This window comes from Dermacentor variabilis, chromosome 5, assembly GCF_050947875.1.
Source record: "Dermacentor variabilis isolate Ectoservices chromosome 5, ASM5094787v1, whole genome shotgun sequence".
Taxonomy (NCBI): Eukaryota; Metazoa; Arthropoda; class Arachnida; order Ixodida; family Ixodidae; genus Dermacentor; species Dermacentor variabilis.
This window is the reverse complement of record NC_134572.1, coordinates 102,987,362-103,007,259: the sequence shown is the minus strand read 5'-3', so window position 1 is coordinate 103,007,259 and position 19,898 is coordinate 102,987,362. Positions and strand designations below refer to the sequence as shown.

The window sequence follows — 19,898 nt, the reverse complement described above, 5'->3', positions numbered from 1 at the left end:
ATGTAGGCAGAGCTACTCAGACTGAACCTAAATGTAAGTACACGATAAATGTAGGCAGAGCTACTCAGACTGAACCTAAATGTAAGTACACTGGTGTTCTTGCATTTCTCGCCCATTAAAATGCAGCCGCCATGGCCGGGATTTGATCCTGCGAATTCGTGCTTAGCAGCGCTACAGCAAATAGAGAGATAGAGAAATAGAAGATCGGAAATGCAGGGATGTTAACCAGACGTACGTCAGGTGTGCTACCCTGGACTTGGGGAAGTGCAACACCAAAGCCACTAAGCAACCACGGTGGGTTGAGGCCTCTCGAGTTCGCAGACTTTTGTTAAGGCGACAGCATTCTTGGCCTGCCGCAATATACCACTCTTTACAGTGCCGCAATGTCCGTGACTTGGAAGTCAGTGTTAGGTTGCAAAGCTTGGTGCTTTAAAGAAATAGGTTATGAACAAATAGAAGCGCTAGCAGAGTTTCGGAACTTTCGTTGTAAGATCACGTGTTCTTGTTGCCTTAAAGAAGAAAAAACAGAAAGAAAGAAAGAAATAGTAACAATAGAAGTGAGCAACGTGCTCAGATGTTAAAAGAATTAAATTATGGGGTGTTACGCGCCAGAACCACTTTCTGATTATGAGTAGTGGAGGACTCCGGAAATTTCGACCACGTGGTGCTGTTCAACGTGCATCTAAATCTAAGTACACGGGTGTTTTCGCATTTCGCCCCCATCGACATGCGGTCGCCGTGGCCGGAGTTCGATCCCGCGACCTCCGTGCTCAGCGGCCCACCACCATAGCCACTGAGCAACCACGGCGGGTACGCTCAGATGTAAAGGAGGAAGCACTGACTACCCGCTGGACCAAAGAGCAGCGCCTGCGGAGAAGCACCGGAGGCACCCCTCGGTACGCCCGAAAGTAGTCACCCTTACTTTCTCCCACCCCGCTTTCGTGAAAAGAGAGGGCGCTCGAAGCCGCGTCGGGGCGCGTCGGGCACGCAGGCAGCGCCGCCCCCTACAGAGCCCGATCCCTTCACTCGGTGTTCGGACGTCCGTGTGGCGAGGGCTCGCGCGCCGCGTGGAAAGGCGCCCGCGGATCGAAACCGCCGTCCCGCGGCCGCCTGTTTCGGGCTCTGGCCCACTGTCGGCGTGCGCTCATCGAGGGAATCGCATTTCCGCCGTCGTCGTAGGCGGCGTCACTGAGTGGACTCGGCGGGCAGCCGCGTCCATGGAGGCAACGTGCCGGCCATGGAGTTGTGCGTCGCGAGCCCCACCGGTGCTACGACCATCGGACGTGACCAGCGCGGTGTGCGACAACGTCGCTGGGTCGTTCTGTTTCTACTCCTGGCCGCTGCCGTGTCAGGTGGGTGCGCAGCGTGACCGACCGGCGTGACGCGGAGCAGCAGCGCGCGCGGTCACGCGCGGCCCGTGTGGCCGCGTGGGTCCCGTGTTCATTTTGGGTGGAGGTCGAGCACGCTCGGACGCGCGCGTGCCTGCGTTCCCTAAACTCTCGCGGATTTGTGTCACCGCTTGGCGAACGCCGGCAGTCCGGCTGGTAAAAGGTGCAGTTGAACGATGAGGTTGGTCGACGTCCTTAAAAAGTGCGGAAAACGAGCGATTCTTTGGCACCAGCTGCGGTGTTTAGATTTACACAGTGCTGGCACGGGAAGCCATACGGGGCGCAGCGTTCGTGGTGTAAATTTAAAATTTTTTTGCTATTTCGTATACAGAAGTGCCCACAGAAAGATTGGAAATATTTAGTGCCTTTGGACATCTCTCCTGGAGAGACAATAGTTACGAGGTGATAAACACGTATATATAAGCGGAATGTCTGTGATTCCCGATATTGCAGGGAAATAAAAAAAAATAAGTATGTGAACCACGCGTTGCTTCTATATGGGCGCTTAGCTTCGAGTGAAGGACATCAGCGGCGTTTAAATGAAAACAAAAAAAATTAATCTGTAAAAGCACTCGAATGCGTCCTATTTTTTCCTTTTAGCAAGTAGTCTGACGGGGAATGTAGAAATCGCGCGCTCATTTGAGGGCGTAATTTTAGCAATCTTAAACACGCCGGATCTCAGATGGGTATCGAATCATAACCAAGCACCCACCCTTGCGAGGTCATAATATATGCGTAAATGAGAATCGATCTGACAAAAGTGTTTTCAAGCATACCAATGGGACATTCACTGTAATATATGTTATGTCATTATATGTGTGCTTGGATGAGGGTGTCTCCGCTGCACTGAGTTCGGTGTTTACAGATTTACTCCAGTTATGCGTGACCCAGCATGCAGTACGTGGGCGTAGCGAGCAAACCTAATTTCCATCGTAACCTGGCTTCCGCGACCGGCAGTTAATACAAGATCTTGTTCCCGCCAGTGACTCACGTTAATAATAATAATAATAATAATACTTTATTGATGACTTGAGAATCATTACAGTGGAAGAAATCGGGCCTGCCAAAGCCACAGTGGGCTTGAACGGCAGTGCCTGGCAGACAGCGACAGAGCCATCAGAAACACATTAGACAACAGTGAGAAAAAAAACACAAATGACAGGCTTCCCATCACGCATTAAAGTGTCTAAGAGCCTTTCTAAGACCATATTTCGTTTTCACATCTTGTATGCTTTGAGGGAGTAAATTAAACATTGTTGGGACATAATAGTTACGGAGTCTTCGACCATATCTCGTCTTACAGCGGGGTGTAACGTAAGGATTCTTTGGTCTCAGGGAACGAACAGGCACATAAGGAATTTTATACTGACGTATCCAAAAATGCTTTAAGACAACAGTTTCTAGCAGCAAAGAATTGAAATCAGGTAAGGACAAAGTTTTGAACACATCAGATTTGGGGGAGACATCATAAGCAACATGCTTCAGAATGCCACGAAGGACGGAGTTGACCCGGTTTACCAAATGTTGAGCGCCATGACCATATGTAGATATCCCGTACCGGATCACACTGTAGCATAAGGCATGTGCTACAAGCTTTCGGACAGACAATGGCATGTAAAATTTTATATTATACAAAACACAAGACACTGCGCGAAGTTTTTGACAAATATATGCGAAATGAGAGTTCCAGGATAAATCACTGTCAAAAAACACGCCAAGGTATTTAATTGAACAAGCGTATTGCACTGGGGCACACGAACAGTGATTGCAATGTGATGTGTGCAAATATAATGGGGACGATAGGGTAACTTGCTTGACAGGGTTGTGGAAACAAATTAGTTGAGTTTTGGACTCATTGATATGGACTACATTATTCTGAAACCAGTCCATCACTTTTGTTGTTGCCATTTGTAAAGAAGAGATGGCGTCAGTGTAACTTCGAGCGTGTGAAACAAGGACAGTGTCATCAGCATACTGATATAATTTGACGTTCACAACATTAGACAAATCGTTAAAATATAAATTAAATAATAACGGACTTAAAATTGAACCTTGGGGGACGCCAGCTTTAATTTTGGTCAGGTTGCTACGAAATTTTCCAATAGACACAAGTTGGTGCCTATGAGATAAGAAGTTTTTCAGAAGCCGCAAAAACGCACCCCGAAAGCCTAGCAAAGAAAGTTTGGTTAGCAGTATACTATGGCAGACGCTGTCAAACGCTTTGCGGACGTCTAGAAACAATGCACAAGCAATCTGATTGTGTTCAAACGCAGAGTTTAGTGTATCGGAAAAATCTTCAAGCAGCAACTGCGTACCCCGATTCGGCACAAAACCATACTGGCTAGGAGATAACACGCCATGATTGCTTAAAAAGCTGCTCATTGTCGTGAGCAGATGTTTTTCCAATATCTGCCCAATGCATGAAAGGATTGAAATAGGCCGGTAGTTTTCGATATTGTTACGTGCGCCACTTTTAAAAAGAGGAATGACCAGCGCATTTTTCAGATTATCGGGAATGATACCAGTGGTAATAATATTGTTTAAAATGAGTAGTAGCACATCTTTTATTGCTTCGAAAGTTCTGCGCAGCTCTAATATTGAAATACCATCAATTCCTGGAGACTTATTTGGTTTTAGACTGAAAAGGATTGATTTGAGGTCATGTTCCGAAAACATGGGAAGAAGGGCGGATTCTGAAATACTAGTCTGCAATGTGCAAATATCTGGATGAGGTCTCGCTACACCAGACACTTTTGAAAAAAATGAGTTAAAATCATTAGCGGTGGCAGTACCATTTGAAGAAAAACGAGACATCAGATCAAGATGGCGATTAGCGTTTATATCACCACCTCTAAGATTGTTAATTAGGGACCATGTTTTCCTGCTGTCACAACGAGCGTCCGTGAATTTCGCTCGTAAGTTATTACGTTTTGCAAGACGTATCATAGCATTGACCTTATTTCGAAGCTCTTTGAACCGAAGCCGCAAAACAGTACAATTAGGACTTCTCTTTGTTTGAACCCATAACAAGTCTTTTGCCTGTATTGCCGCGAGTATTTCTGTCGACATCCATTTTTGGTCCAATTTACGTTGTTTTATTTTACAGACCCGTGTAGCTGCAAGCCGGAAATCGGTGAACAGTGTTACAAAGTTGTGATAGGCGTCGCCTGGAGGAACAGTCATCAAAAAGTTATGCCAGTCGTGATTCATTACAAATTTTTCGAAAGCCAAGGGGTCAACAATTGAGATTTGCTTGATTTCGTTTGGAGCGACGAAGTTGGTAGTGTCATCTGTTAGAGAGCAGCAGACCATGTAATGATCAGCGAGTTTCGTTGTAATAACGGCAGATTTGACACTTAAGTTATGTGCACGTATATTTATATGATCTATGCAAGATGTGACAAGATGACCAGCAAGGAATTCTTCGCGTGTAGGTTACAGATCGTGTTTTGCAAGCCCCATTTGGAAATGACGTCCAAATAATTGCCAACTGTCGTTGCTGAAGGGCGTAGCGTATCTATGTTGACATCCCCAATTAGGCAAACATGGTCCATTGACGACATCGAGGCCAGGGCAACATCAAGTTCATCCAGGAATATACGACCGTTGCAACACGGTGGGCGATAAACCGCAAGCAGAATTAGTGACAAGGAAGGTGCGCAAAGACGCACTGCCACAATTTCAGCTTGGGAAAACGAGAAAGTCAGCTCAGTTGTCGCCCATGTGTCCCGGATGAAAACTGCCACGCCTCCTCCCCTTTTAATTGGCCTAGTGTATGAAAAAACTTGGTATCCAATAATCTGATACTGATTGATGCAGTCGGACGGAATGTTAATCTCGGTAAGCACGATCACATCGAAATAGGAGTTCAAAGGAGTAATTAAGGCCTGAAAATGGTCCCAATGTTTTCTAATACTGCGAATGTTGACGTGAACAGCACGGAAGGCGCAACAATTAGGATTTGGAAAGAAACTAAGAACCTCGTTTAGATTAGTACATGTCTTGAAGGCAACTTTGTTCATGTTCATGCAATACTCTCGAGATCAGATGCCTTATTGATATACAGAATAGGTGCATCTTCATCCCTCTTAGCCAGTATCCTGCCGTTTTTCGTCCAAACGAATTTAAATTTTGTTTCTTTGCCCTTCTGCCTTGCCAGCCGATACAGCTCCCGTTGGGCACGCGAAAGATTATCGTTGAAGTAAAGCCGCGGAAAGGTACTATCTTGAGCAAGTTCACGTAGAATTGCTCGTGCAGAGAGCCATTGCTGTTTGGCTGAAACAGTGTGCATTTGCACAAGGACTACAGGAATGGCATTGCTGCGTGCGGGAAGTCGGTGAACGGCAGAAACATCGGTCAGTTTGAAATCAGAAATGTTTAGCTTCGCCGCCAGTCCTGTCAAGAAGGAAGGCAAATCCTCGTTGGGGTTATATTGCAGGCCATGAATCTCAAAATTGCAGCGCCGGCTGTATTGCTCTAATTCGCTAATTTCAGAGCCAACCTTCTCAAGCAGCTCAGCCTGGGCAACAATCTTAGAGGAGAGTGTATCTACTTGCGTGCCAAGCTTGCCGACTGCTATCTGGTTCGCAGTTGCCGTGGATGACACCGATTCATATTTAACAGCAAGGGAATCGAGCGACCCCTGTATTAGCAGAACAGTTTCTGCAGTTTTTTCTCCGATAGCTTTGAAGGTCAGTAGTTCTTCCACTCGACTAGCCAACATTTCGACTGTAGTCGTCAGCCGATCCAGTTTATCGTTTACAGTCAAAAGTTGCTGTTCTAGTACTCCATCCGATTTATTGCCCATTGCAGGTTGCTTGACGGCTTGCGTCTTGCATGCAAGGCATACCCAAGATCCCCGTTTTGCTGCCGACATTTTCGAAAAGGTTGATTCAGCGACCGTCGAGCAGTTTTTACCCAGGTGGAAAGCTTCATTACAAACAGAGCACGTCAGAAACTTATCGTCTCGCGGCAATGGCTCAGCACAAGCGGTACAATCAGGCATTGTGGTGCAGTCGGCGGCAGAGAGCAAAATAGAAAAACGAACGTGGGTAGGTGGTCGTTTGAACTCACCTGTCAACAGCAAAATAACAGTTCAATACATGGTACAGCCTTGCCGCCGACTGCGACGGGAGGCCTTGCCGTCGACTGCGACTGCCTTGCCGTCGACTGCGACTGCGACACCTTGCCCTCTAAGGTGTCGCGGCGGGAGCATTCCAAGAGTTCATGCCGCTGTATGTCCACGCAAAATGATGGTCTTCATTTTTAAGGAACACTGACGGCAAACAACAATGATACCTCAAAGTGATTACTGAGAAAGAGAAAAGGATGTATAGAAAGACAGGGAGGTTAACAAAGTCATTACTGAGTGCTCTTACATGCCCAAAGAACTACTGAAGAGCAATACTTTCTTAAGCGACAAATTAAAGCCGATTTTAGCAGAGGATTGACGATGCCTCTGTGAAACTTCGTATAACGTGTAATGTCCCTCCGGTAATTTCTAAAATTGCACTAAGTGATTGATGAAATTGTCAGTAAATTCCCTACGACGCGGCACTAAATTACCGCAGTAACCACCACGTCGTTCGCGCCATGATGACCGCGGAAACCACCCTGCATCCTAACCAAACCTTACCGCGCATCAAATCAACACTGGCGTACCAGAAACGCTGGCGCAAAAAGAACAAAGTAGCCATTGTTATTTTTTTCTTCCAACTGTTAGCTCATAGTACGCGACCACCATTACAAACCCGAACAATCTTCGTCGTCTTCTTTCTTCGTCATCACGGCGCGGACTGTATTATGGCAATACGCCAAGAATTTAACCGAGTCGCGTTGCAAGATAATAAGGTCAGAAAATTTTACTGGGTATACATCCCGAGGAGCTCACTTAAATGGCTTTTTCCGTGACCCTATTGACAATATTTGGTAAAGTGTATTTTTTTGTATGTTCGACCAATTTATTCAAAGCAGATCGTAGCCCCTCCAAGATCGCAGATGCAAGGTAAACTTTCTTCGTATGCAATCCCGTTTGTCGCGTGCTCTTTGATTTGAGCCGCTCGCCCAGCCACCACCTTTACTGTCCCTTTTAGCCGCTTTCTAGCATAAGCACAGGGAGATTCTTCGGACCTAGCCAACTGACGGTCCAAATTAATTATAAGTTTTGCATTCACCCTCTCTTACGAACATTAAGCGCTGCCGGTCGACTGCACGAACAGCGTGTGTCATGCCTAAAGCTGCGCTGTAAAAAAAAAGCAAAAAAAAAGAAAGCAGTGGCTTGTGTTGTTCGTACCTGCTTCATCCCAAGTAGGAATTAATGCGTAGAACTTTACGCGCATTTCTCGAGTTGCAATTGTGATGGTGTTAGAGTGCACATTAGCGGTAACTAGAGACGGGTTTGAGGGGGGGGGGACGTGTTAGTAATACTATTCAGTTGCTTTTTCTAAGCGTCCCTTGCCATGCCACAGAAATGCGTCAGCAAAAGCTCTAAAACCCAACGCAACAGTACGCCAAAGAATGTACACTGCAACACAATTCAAAACCCTTGAGCTGAGTTTCAGAGGCCTCGCCTTCCTCCCCTCATCCCCCCCCCTTCCGGATTTTACATCCTTACAAGCGTGCTTCGCCACCTGCTTATCCTTCCTGTGGGAAAGCATTTAATCAAGAGCCCATTAGCAACAATTTTTTTCAGGATCTTCATAGTGATAGCCTTGGTGGATACATTTTCCAATTTTAGAGTAGGCTCCCGCAAGCGTCGTCATAATATTTGCTGCCACCATGTTTTGTGGTAAAAAATACCTAAAGAAAAAGAAATATTCAATTTAGCCCATGCGGTGTTCGAGAACAGGAAACCAATAACGCTGCTCCTGCCGGGTTAGTGAAACTTTATTGCCTAGCGCTTTATCAGCGGCACATCAATGGAACATTCAAGTTTATAAAGACGGTTTCTTCTGGAATCTAACAACATGCCGAAAATACACTTCGCAGCGTATTCCCGTGGTCGCAGAGCTTCAATTGAAACCGCTTTCATCTTGGCAATATTGAAGTTGAATACTTGCAGATTGACTCCAACGACTTCCGTATTCGAAAATCACAGCACAGGATCATACGCTACATCAGAATAGTGAATGAGAAGTCTCCCGATTGCTATATTGATACATATCTATGCCGACGCAGCCGTCGACAGCATATGCCGAGTCAACGCCCTCGTCTTAAAAACTCACAGAACGGGAACACGAGCTCTGATCGTTACATCAAAGGAACAGGCTTAGCAGCATACAAAAATATAGAATTAAACACTGCGTACACAATGACCCAGAAAAGCTGGGTATCTCTACTTTTTGCCGAGCGGACAGAGTTTCACGACTTTGAAGACCCGCATATTGGTTTCTCGCCATAGTGTCGATTGCCTTCTGTGTGGAGCGCTTGACACCTAGATCGCGACCTTCCTTCCCGCTCTCCTCCTCCCCCCCCCCCCCCCATCTCTTTTCCCTGGCAAATATTGTCAGAAAATGTAAAACAGTTATGAGTCGTGGCACTGCAAAACGAAACAGGTTAAACTACAAGCTCGTAAATTCAAGTGCAAGTATGTTTTCGTGCACGTTGTATGCGCTGATTCTAGGATGACGCGCGCGTTTCCTGGTAACGGGCATCGACGATGTCGGCGTTGAGAGAAAAGCAGATGTTCATTCAGAGGCTCATTGTGAAATCAAGGGTTTGACGAAATCTCATCTGGTCGGGAAGTAACGGCATAGTAGGAATCAAAACAGAACGACAACCAAAATGGGGTTGCATAAAAATTTTCAAGAACGTTTCGGCTTCCACACGGATGCCTTGTTCCCTGAGCTGAGAGGCACAAAGCTTAAGCTGAAATCCGTGTCAGTAATCGTTTCAGGCATCTTGCGTACGTTGGCGGGAGATTGCCACCGTTTCGACTAAGCGTGTGTGCGCTTGTTTGGATAATCAGGAATTTCCAGATACTGTCGCTTCGTCCAGTTATTTTCTTGGGCAATGACTTAAGCTTGACTCCAGTTGACTCCAGTTTTGGATGACGAGATGCTTTGCGAACATACGGCACTTGAGATACAGGACCTCGCAAGATTACTGGAGTATTGCTTGAAAAATACTTCTATTTCCGCGGTGTCGCTTACAAGCAAGTGCACGGTACCCCTATAGGCGCGTCGATTTCTGTAACCGCTGCAAATATGGCTTTGGTTACCACGGAAAACAGGGCTTCGGCTTCCTTTTATCCTCCTTCGAAAGTTTTCTTCCTCTATGTTCACGATTGCTTTTACATGATAAAAAAGACGCCCTGGTTGCTTTCACGGATCGCCTAAAATAGTATTGAGGAAGCCATAAATTTAACCGTCAAACAGGAGGATTCCGGACGGCTAGATTTTCTGTACGTGGTGGTAGAACGGGACAGACAGCGGTTATCTTTCAAAGTTCACAGGAAGGACACGCACACAGGGTGGTATCTTCACTTCACTTCTGTAGAACCTGTGTCCCACAAGCGCTTCGTGGCTTTCTCATTGATACAGAGAGCCCAAAGGATTTGTAGCAAGCCGGAATACTTGTTTTCCGATTTGGCCTTTATTAGGCGCGAGCTCGTCCTGTGCAGCTACCCAAAAAGCTTTATTGAGTCCAGGAAAAAGAGCCTCGTGCCCACGTAATCACGTGATTCCTCCGACCAACGTCACACTGCCGTGGCGTATTTTCCCGGCATCAGCGTTGCTTTGGCACGCGTCCTGCGTAAATGCAACGTGCAAGTTGTCCATGTTCCCAGCCGCAAGTTACGTAACGAGCTTCTCAGCATCAAGGAAAAACTAAGAAAAGAAAGATTCCTTGACGTTGCATATAAGGTACTGTGCGCGGACTGCAATTATGTCTACATTGGTGAAAGTGACAATTTTGAGCGGCGCCTAAAGGAGCACTTGAAAGATGTGAAAAAGAAAAAAAAAAACTTACACCCTGTGCCCTCGCTGAACACGCAGAATCCAAGCAATACGATTTCAAGTGGAGCCAAGCTTCAGCCATCGCCCAAGAACTGGACGAAGCGACACTATCTGGAATCCCTGACTATCCGAATACGCGCACACAAGCTTAATAGAAACGATGGCAATCTCCCGCCAACATACGCAAGACGCCTGAAGCGAATACTGAGGCGGATTTAAGCAGAAGGTTTTATGCCTCTCAGCTCAGTGAACAAGTACTCCGTGCGGAAACGTAAATGCTTAAGAATTTTTAGACAACTCTATTTTGGTCGGCGTTCTGTTTCTATTCCTATTATGCAGAGGTTCATTTTACACCGAGCTTACACCGATATACATCGGCTTTCTCGATGGCATCTGCTTCGGTGGCAGATGCCATCGGTTGCAGAAGCCTTGGCGCTAGCATAATACTAGAAGGATGCTGCTATCCCATGCCGGTAGCACAGCGACAAGCGCTCTCGAATAATTGGTGCCAATTTCATTCCTCTGCAATCATCGCTCGGCCAACACCTTCTCCACGCCGATATTGGGAACCCCCGCCGCTTCCACTCCCGCCCCCTTTCTTTACACATATTATCTCACAGCTGCTGCTTTCTTATTCCTAATTCTTCCAGATCAGACTCAAGCCTAAGCGTGCCTTTTATTTAGTTCTTTCATTTCGTCTCCCTTCGGCAGACTTTATTGCCCACATTACTGACATATCGCGGTGTTACGAGCCCTTTTTAGGCGAGAGAGGCAAGAAATTGAGTGTTGAAAGTTATCATTACAATGTGAATGAGACGCATCGACAAATAGAATAGCTGAGCACAACCCAAAAGCGCTGTCGGACAAAGATGAAAAGTAAACGAAATGAAAATGCAAACCAATTCGGTAATTCAATACGCAGTCCTTTTCGGTTTGTCGCACATTTTTGACGGTGTACAAGCGCGATGGATCTAAACCTAACTTACCACTGTTCCTATCATTAGACCAACGAATTGAAGCGTTTAGATTGGCTCTGCCACGGCGGCAATAATGCCCTTTCCAACGTAAATTTGAAAACAGGAAATCCAAAGGTGCATGATAGCGGCAAACTGAAACCGCGTGTTACTTGTGGTGCGAATTGAAATGAAACTGCAAGGATACGGGCTCGTACAAATCTCTTCAATCCCAGAAGTCACCGTTTAAAGCGATGAACTACCAATGGTTTCGGCATTTTTGAGCATTGCCGGATTATCTCGGATGGTTAATGTGCGAGAATTGTTTTTACTCAGATCGTGAAAGATTCAGTGCAAATGGCCCACACATCACAAACTGGCTTCATATTGCTTGTAAGGAATGACTGCTCCATGTATAAAAACAGGAAAAAAAGAAAGTCAGAACATGCATACAGGCACGCACGCACGCGCACACATACACACGAGGGACGCAGATGCATCAACACCAACTAGCCCAAATTTCTGCGTTAATTAGCCGTCAACGCATCGCTGTTTCGGAGGCAGCATGCGCCTACGTACGTAGCGCAATTCGAATCCATTTTATCCACAACAAGCGTTTACTTCTTCATTACCGTACAACCGCGGATGCGCGAAGGCGCGCTTTCTGGTTCTGTTTGTTCACCTTCCTCCGCACGGCCGGCGCCACCGCTGCCGCGGAGACGCGGAGACGAGCGCCATCTGGTGGTGATGCAAGGAACCCAGCGGCGGCGACGCGCACCTCCTCAGCTATGATTGGTTGGCCTATTTGCGACAGAACAGCCACGCAGCCCCCACGGCCACGAAAGCCCGACGATGTTCGCAAAGAAAAGCTGCGCTTTTAAATGTATATTGTAATCATTCATCAACAAGACAAGAAAAGAATGTTAGCGGGGCTATTGACAGGAAACAGCAAGGAAATTGTCAACGGCATAGATCTTGTCAAAACCATATAGTTGTTTCCATGACGACGTTTTTACTCGTGTTCCTTGCCACCGAAGTCTCTGCGGTGTACTTTTCCCACTTTTACTTGCACGGAGCCCGTTGCCTGTGTCTGCTCTTGCTCTCAACCCTTTTTTCTATGTACGTTTATCTGTTGTGCGTTGCAGATGCGCCGTTCACACGCTTGTTTGCTTGTTGACGGTTCGCTATTACGCGCAGTGTTTTCATCGAGCCTTGTAGAGGCCAGCGCGTGGCTTTGAGGCTGTACGCAAAGCGCGAGAGATAAGGAAGCCTCGCATCTACAAAGCAATTTTCGGGCCTTGTACGAGGAAGAAGGATAAAATTCTGGCCCTAAAACAGAAAATTGTGCCACCCTAACGCAACTTTATCTATTTGTTTAACTCTAATATTGCTGTTTTATTAGCCCCCTTCCCTTTTTGTTCTTATGTCTGCCTCCACTCTTGCTTTGCTCCTTTCATGCTAAGTCCTAATGCGCTTTCAACACCATTTTGGCTTCGCAATTTCCTATTCGGTTTTACGCTGCTGACTGTTTTCCCGTCGCTTCGCCTTCCGCCGCGACCCGACCAAATGCGAGATGGAATTTCCGCCGTCGAAAACGTGTGCGAGGCAATTTTCGCTGACGGCGTTGTTGCATTCACTAGTTGAGTTGAGTTGAGTTGAGTCGTTGTAGGCTACTGGTGGGATTAGTCTTGCAGTTGCTGCCGGCAATTGCCCCACCGTAGCGACACTTAAAATAAATAAATGACATAAATCAGTCACAGACTTCACAATTACAAATAGTCACTCCTAAGGCCACCATGTGGAGGCCAAATCCATGTCCTGCAGGTAATTTAAAAGAAGGCGAGAAACCTCCTTCCTATACAACTTGTTTCCATGCGGGAAAACAATGTCCTGAAGAGAACTGTGAGGAAGTGCTGTCTTCTTGAGGGACCCGAATAACACACTCATTTCCACGTTATCCAGAGTACAGCACATGCGGTAATGTCCTATGTCACCGCACACACCACACGTTGAACATAATGGTGACAACGATGTTTGTTACCTTACCCACTGCAACGTAGAGAGCGTGCACTTGTATCGTTATGAAGTAGTGCAAAAAGCGTAACTTCCCGCAGGGAATGGTAACCCAAGAAAATTACGGTTCGGGCACAGGGACAGCTGATCGGAGATGAAAACCTGTTAGTTTTATTTTCCTCGTTCAACATTCTGTATTTTCCTAGATAGAACTTTAACTTAGTCCAGTCAGCAGGATTCAGAGTAATGGACGCAGACACAAATGCTCTCTAGAGGGAAAAATTATATGCATGCCACCTTCACCCAACAGCGAGATTGATCACAGCAGCTGCCTCGGCACCAATTCGACTACTGTAGAAAAAAAAAAAGCGGCAAGGTCAGCACAACATCTTTACCGATGGTCGGCCTGTCACACGTCGCCATTTTCTGTGTCGCAGATCTGTAAGGTCAGAACTGTCGGTAAAGTCGGCAATCGGCGTCTCTCAGTTGCCTAATTCTAAACCCCTGTCATTGTACGAAATGAATACCTCTTTGCCCGAGGTGCCTTTATTACTACTTCGAGCTGACGAAATGAAAGCAAGGCTAAACTGCATATGTGAGGCTCCTTGGGTTAACGTTTACACAACCAAGAATCTTTTTTGTGTTTACGTAGAGGCAGGAGTGGAATGGGGGGGGGGGGGGGTGTCTGGGTATGAGAATGGCTGAACAGGGTGAGCGTCGTCATTTTTCGAATGAGTTCCAGTTATGTAAGCTCATGCCGTCATTGCTCCTAATATTTTCAAACCGCTTGCAGACTGAAGGGAAAATTCAAATGATCTCGTCGGTGCAAGTAATACGACGAAACTAGCTAAATGAAGTAGCATTCTGACTGAGACTGCAAGCAACTATTACTCCTATCATGAAATATTTTTGACTCCGCATATATTTTGCCATTTGTTTTTTTTTTCTCTAAATATACACAATGCTCGTATAGAAGGAATAACTTTTATTGTTTTTTTTGTTTTTGTATTTATCGTAAACTTGTACTCGTAAGCTCTACAACAATGTTAACGACATTGACCGCCAGCATCAGTTATAAAAATGAAGTTTGGTAAGCCCATACTTTTTTTAGGCCTTGGTAAGGCGTAATTGTTTTCTAACCTTCCAGTAGACCTGCATTTATAAGTTTGTTATCACATAATCGGGAGCACCAGTTACCAAGGCAGCGTGTACTGATCAATCAAACAAGATTTCTGTTTTTGTGGTTGAAAGAAAGACAGCTCGACAGTTTTTTTCTGTTATCTCCTGATTTCGCTGTCTTATGGCTCTCTATCACTTAGGTTTATGTTACGAAATTTTTTTCCCTTCTTTTTCCATGATTGACAGACCAGCACAACGAGAGCTTCTCAGAAAATGTAATACAACATAAAGTAACGCTTAGCTTTCTAGTTAATGAGAGAACAAAGCATTTCCGCCTTTGTCCGCTCGCCTTTCTTCCGGCGTTTCTTCTGAAAGTAAGAATCTGATGCTGGGGCATCATACGCACAGCTTCATCCCGTGCCAATCCTCGGTGTAATTATCCTCGTATGATTATAAACATTGCCAAAACTACAAAATGTACGGAAGAACACTCTTCAGTCAGTGCCCTCACTGTTTCCTCCCCTCTGTGTTTGTTGCGGTCTGTATTTTGACAAGTAGCTCGGGCAATATGACATGATTGCTTATAATTCTCGTTTGTCGTTTTCTGCTAAAACCGAAAAAAGAACAACCGATATCGTTTTTGAGAAGTGTGGTTTTATCAGAAAACGATCACTAATTCAGGGCAATTTGGCATGCGAAAAGCCCAAGTGCACAGGCAATTAAACAAAAATTGCGCAGGTTCTGCGTTTCATCTCAAGAAGGCGCTGTGAACTTAGCCTGCGATTTTCACTACGAAAGCATTTGCAGTACACCTCGACTTGTTTTCGTAATAGCAGCTTTCTTATAAGAAGGAAACGTCACTGTAATTGAGGAATATGTTGAGTTTAATTCTAGTAAGTCTATAGCAACGCTCCGTCTAACTCATTCCATTTACCTCCTGTTTTATGCACGTGAATGATTCTTGAATGAAGTAATGTAAACTTGTCATTGTCAAACCATGTCATTTATCAGGTAATCGAGAAATCCGCAGAGTACAATAAGCCTCTCTATATGGCTTTCATAGATTATGAGAATGCACTGATTCAGTCGAGAGGCATTAGGTAATCAAGGAGTACAGGACGCTTACGTAAATATCTGGGGAAGTATCTGCAGAGATTACACATCTACTTTAATTCTCCATAAGAAAAGTAGGAAGATACCCACAAAGAAAGGGGTCAGACAAGGAGACACAATCTCTCCAATGCAAATTCAGTGCAGGCTTCGAAGATGTACTTAAGCTATTGAACTGGGAAGGCTTAGGAGTAAGGATCGACGACGAATATATCAGCAGCCTTCGGTTTGCAGATGACATTGTTTTATTCAGCAGCACTGCGGACGAGTTCCAACGAATAATTGAGAACCTTAACAGAGAGAGTGTAGAGTGGGGTTAAAGGTTAATATACAGAAAACAAAGATAATGATCAATAGCCTGGCAAGAGAACAAGAGTTCAGGATCGCCAGTAAGCCTCTAGAGTCTGCCACGGAATCTGTTTACCTAGGTCAATTACTCACAGGGGACCCTGATCATGAGAAGGAAATTTACAAAAGAATAAAATTGGGTTGGAGCGTATACAGCAGGCATACTCAGATCCCTACCGGAAGCTTACCACCATCTCTAAACAGAAATATGTACAATCAGTGCATTCTAACGGCGCTAACATAAGAGGCAGAGACTTGTAGGCTGACAAAGGAGCTTTAAAACAAGTTAAGGACCGCGGAAGGAGCGATGGAACGAAGAAAGCTCGGCCTAACGTTAAGACACAGAACGAGATTGGTTTGGATCAGAGAGCAAACGGGCATAGCCGATATTCCAATCGACATTAAGAGAAAAGAAATGGAGCCGGGCAGGTCATGTGATGCGTAGATTAGATAACCGTTGGACCATCAGGGTTACATAATGAGTACTAAGAGAAGGGAAGCGCAGTCGACGACGGCAGAAGGCTAGGATGGATGGATGGATGGAATAACTTTAATAAAAGGTCCTGCGAGCTACGGGGCGCAAGGTCCCATAGAGCGGGCTACTCCCACGTTGGGACAGGGATTTGTAACTCCCTGGCCACATCGTGGGCTCGCTGGACGGCCCAGAGCTGCACCGCCTGGTATGTGCTGCGTAATGCTTCTTGTAGCCTGGCGGAGTCTTGATCCTTGTTTGCGTGGGTCCGACCCCACGGCCAGAGTAAGTGAAGAAGACTAGGTGGGGCGATGAAATTACGAAATTTGCGGGTGCTAGTTGGAATTGGTTGGCGCAGGACAGGGGTAATTGGAGATCGCAGGGAGAGGCCTTCGTCCTGCAGTGAACATAAAATAGGCTGCTGCTGATGATAATGATGAATGTACACTGCTTATTTTACCCAGATTAACTATTTCACTTTTCGCAAGGTTGTTGCACTGGGAGAGCAGGTTTACACGGTCCCACGAAGATATTCGCACTTTCATGCTGCACAAACTGGGGAACAGCACAACACCAGAGCTCATTTGCAATTTCGAGAGGAAGAAGGAGGTGTCTGCGAGCCAGGGCCCTATTTCTCCAGCTTAGCTATTCTCTCCTGATTTCTGCGTAAATCTTTGGAGAGCCGCCATGCTTCGTGGCGCGGATGCAAGTTGACGTCTGCGTGCAGCTGCCGGGGGTCGCGACTTGCGCGGCGGCTGCGTCTAGGCCGCGGAGCGGCCCCAGAGCGACACCGACGGTGACGACACCAGCGCTCGCTCAGCAGTGAGGTCTTCTCGGACGACGCCTTCGAGCTTGTGGGGAGCCGTAAGGCGGAACTGAGACACACCAACAAGGCACCCCTGTCTTCAGGCATGCCAACGGCAGGGCCAACTCGGAATGCCGCAGCCAGTACGATTCTGTTTGCACCAGAGCTCGCTACCGGCAACCTGAGGGGACTCAACAGACAGTCGGTCTCGGTGCCACTTGAAATGGTGGCGTCAAACAAGTCACAGAGATTAGAGGCGACCCACGAAAAAAATGCGTTGGCTATAGACGTCGCAGATGAGACTGCGTTGAGCATTTTGTGTAAACTTACAGAACTTAGTGGCGTAAAGCTCCCTGCTTATATCCACATGCACATTGGTTCCATTACTGGTGTCATCTACGATGTGGACATCTCCATCTCTAGCGCTGACTTGCCGATTCTAGTGAAGCTAGCCGTTGATGTCTTCGTAATAACTCACGTGTCTCGCCTAGGCACATCCCGCTATGTGAAAATATTTTCAAGGGCGAGTATTTCCCTTCGCACGTCAAAGTCAGTCACTTGAGGCACCCTGTGCGACCATTTATCTCAAGGCCCCTCCAATGCCGCAATTGTACGAGGCTGGGAAACATCAACGCCCTGCGCGAGAACACAAGAGTTTATTCGCGCTGCAGCGAGCCCCATGCTGCAGGCTCCTCTGCAGCCACGGTTCTCAAATGCACCGATTGCCTTGAGTCTCATGATGCTTCCCCGAAGGACTGCCCCAAATGAAGAAGGAAAAGGCGGTCTTGAAGCAGATGACGAGACACCATTCGCCTCGTTGGGAAGCTATTGCGGCTGTCACGAAGCTATGCTCCCTACGTCATCGGGCTTCGAAGAACGTCGATGGATCTGTGAAGAGCACGTCACATCCGACCACATGTCCTGCTCTGTCCCCTAGGCATAGTGGAATCCAATCTAAATCTCATAAGGTCATGGCGGAGAATTAGGTACGCAATACTAAAGCCACACCGAAAACCAGAGCCACAGCGCAAGTCACAACCGAAGTCACAAGCGAAGTAACAACCAAAGCCACAGCCGATGCCCCAGCCGAAGCTGGCGACACTTCAAGTGATACAGCACATCGCTGTAGTGTGCACAACGCGGGTTCCTCACAATTTGCCCAAAGATGACCGGTAAGTGGTTATGGTGCTCCGGTATCTGAAGAATACTTTTCGAATGCTCTTGAATAACCTACATACTCCGTCAGCGCAAAGTGCAGTGCAAGTGCTGGATGATCTTGATTCAGAGCTTGCAAGTCTTTAGGAAGCATCGTGGCTCATCCGCAACGTTCTATTCGCACTGAAGTCAAAAAAGAGGCTGCGGTCTACTTTAACCATATACTGCCACGTACTGCAACTTAATGCTAACGACCACTGACCCCTGGATCTTCCCAGGGGACTTCACTGTGCATCACGAGCTATGGGAAACACCAATATTAGCTTCAGATAGCAGAACGATGGCAGCCGAATGTATAAGCGGGGCACTTCATTGGACTTGACTGATTTTAAGACGCTTTGTTGCGTGCACACACAGTGTTCCCTTTCTCCCGCTTTCTTCTTTCTATTCCCTCTTTCCCTTCCCCCAGTGTCGGGTAGCAAACCGTACACTCGTCTGGTGAACCTTCCTGCCGTTCTTCTCCTTGTTTCCTCTCTAATAGTGTCCACGCTATTCTGAAATCTTCTTTACGCTGAAAGTTTAAATTATCTAGGAATTGGTAAAAAAGCAGTTTACTGCATTGCAGTCATTATAACGGCGCTTAGTAAAGATGACTGACGGTACTCATAAGGCTGGCCGACAAGAAGTTGTATAGGTGCCGTGATTACAACACCCGAACATTACAGCGCAAACAGCGCCATAAATAACAGTCCTCACTTCTATGTGCTATCTTCGGCGCAGCAGCCTGTTGTGTGTAGCCGCCGTGCTGGCGTAGTGGATTTAGTGTTGCGCTCCTAAGCCAGACGGCGCGGAATCGCATCCTGGCCGCGGTGGCCGCACTTCGACGGCGGCAAAATTAAAAAAAAAAACCGCTTGTGTCCCGGGAATTTAGTGCCCGTTAAAAACTCCACGTGGTCAAAATTAACCGAGAATCCACCACTATGGCGTACCTCATAATCATATCGTTGTTTTGGCACATAAAATTTCACGATTATATTTTTGTGTGTGTTCTGTGGATATGACAATAGGAGTGCAAATCGCCGCTGTCATTCCCTAGAACGCTACCATAAACCCCATATTGCAGCGAACTGTGACAGTTGTCTCATCGAACTCCTAACTTGCTTGTATACATCCGGAGTTGTCATGTATTTCTGTTGTAACATCCTGCTGCTTACGTTTTCCTAAAATAAAACTGGAGTGGTTGCGCAAAGTAAATACATCACGCTACGTACACGCTTGCACCGCCATTTAAAGTGATTTGGGCCGAACTAGAAGCATTGGTAGCACTGTAACAGCACAAGTAACTTACGTGTCCCATGCGTTTAATACTAGCCCCCTCTTCCCCTCCCCCTCCTCATAAATCATTAAAGCGTACGCTTCATAGTTCTGTGTTACAATAAGCCTTTAGTCAAGGCGCTTTATGGCAGACGTGCGACAATAAATGAAGAACGCCTGCCCACCTGAATTACACCTCCGTTTAGCACGTTGCGTTCATTACTGGTGTCCGTAAAAGGCGCGACAGTATCGCACAGTGACTGTCGC

General features: G+C 46.4%; 1 protein-coding gene across 1 annotated transcript in view; it reads left to right on the top strand.

The window, feature by feature from the left end:
• The first annotated feature begins 1,030 nt into the window (after window positions 1-1,030).
• The window catches only part of LOC142581936 (uncharacterized), a 49,881-nt gene continuing 31,013 nt past the window's right edge, over window positions 1,031-19,898 (top strand). The window contains exon 1 of the mRNA XM_075691372.1: window positions 1,031-1,352. Within this exon, the coding sequence (XP_075547487.1) occupies window positions 1,238-1,352 (115 nt within the window). The 5' untranslated portion in view covers window positions 1,031-1,237. The remainder of the gene's footprint in view (window positions 1,353-19,898) is intronic.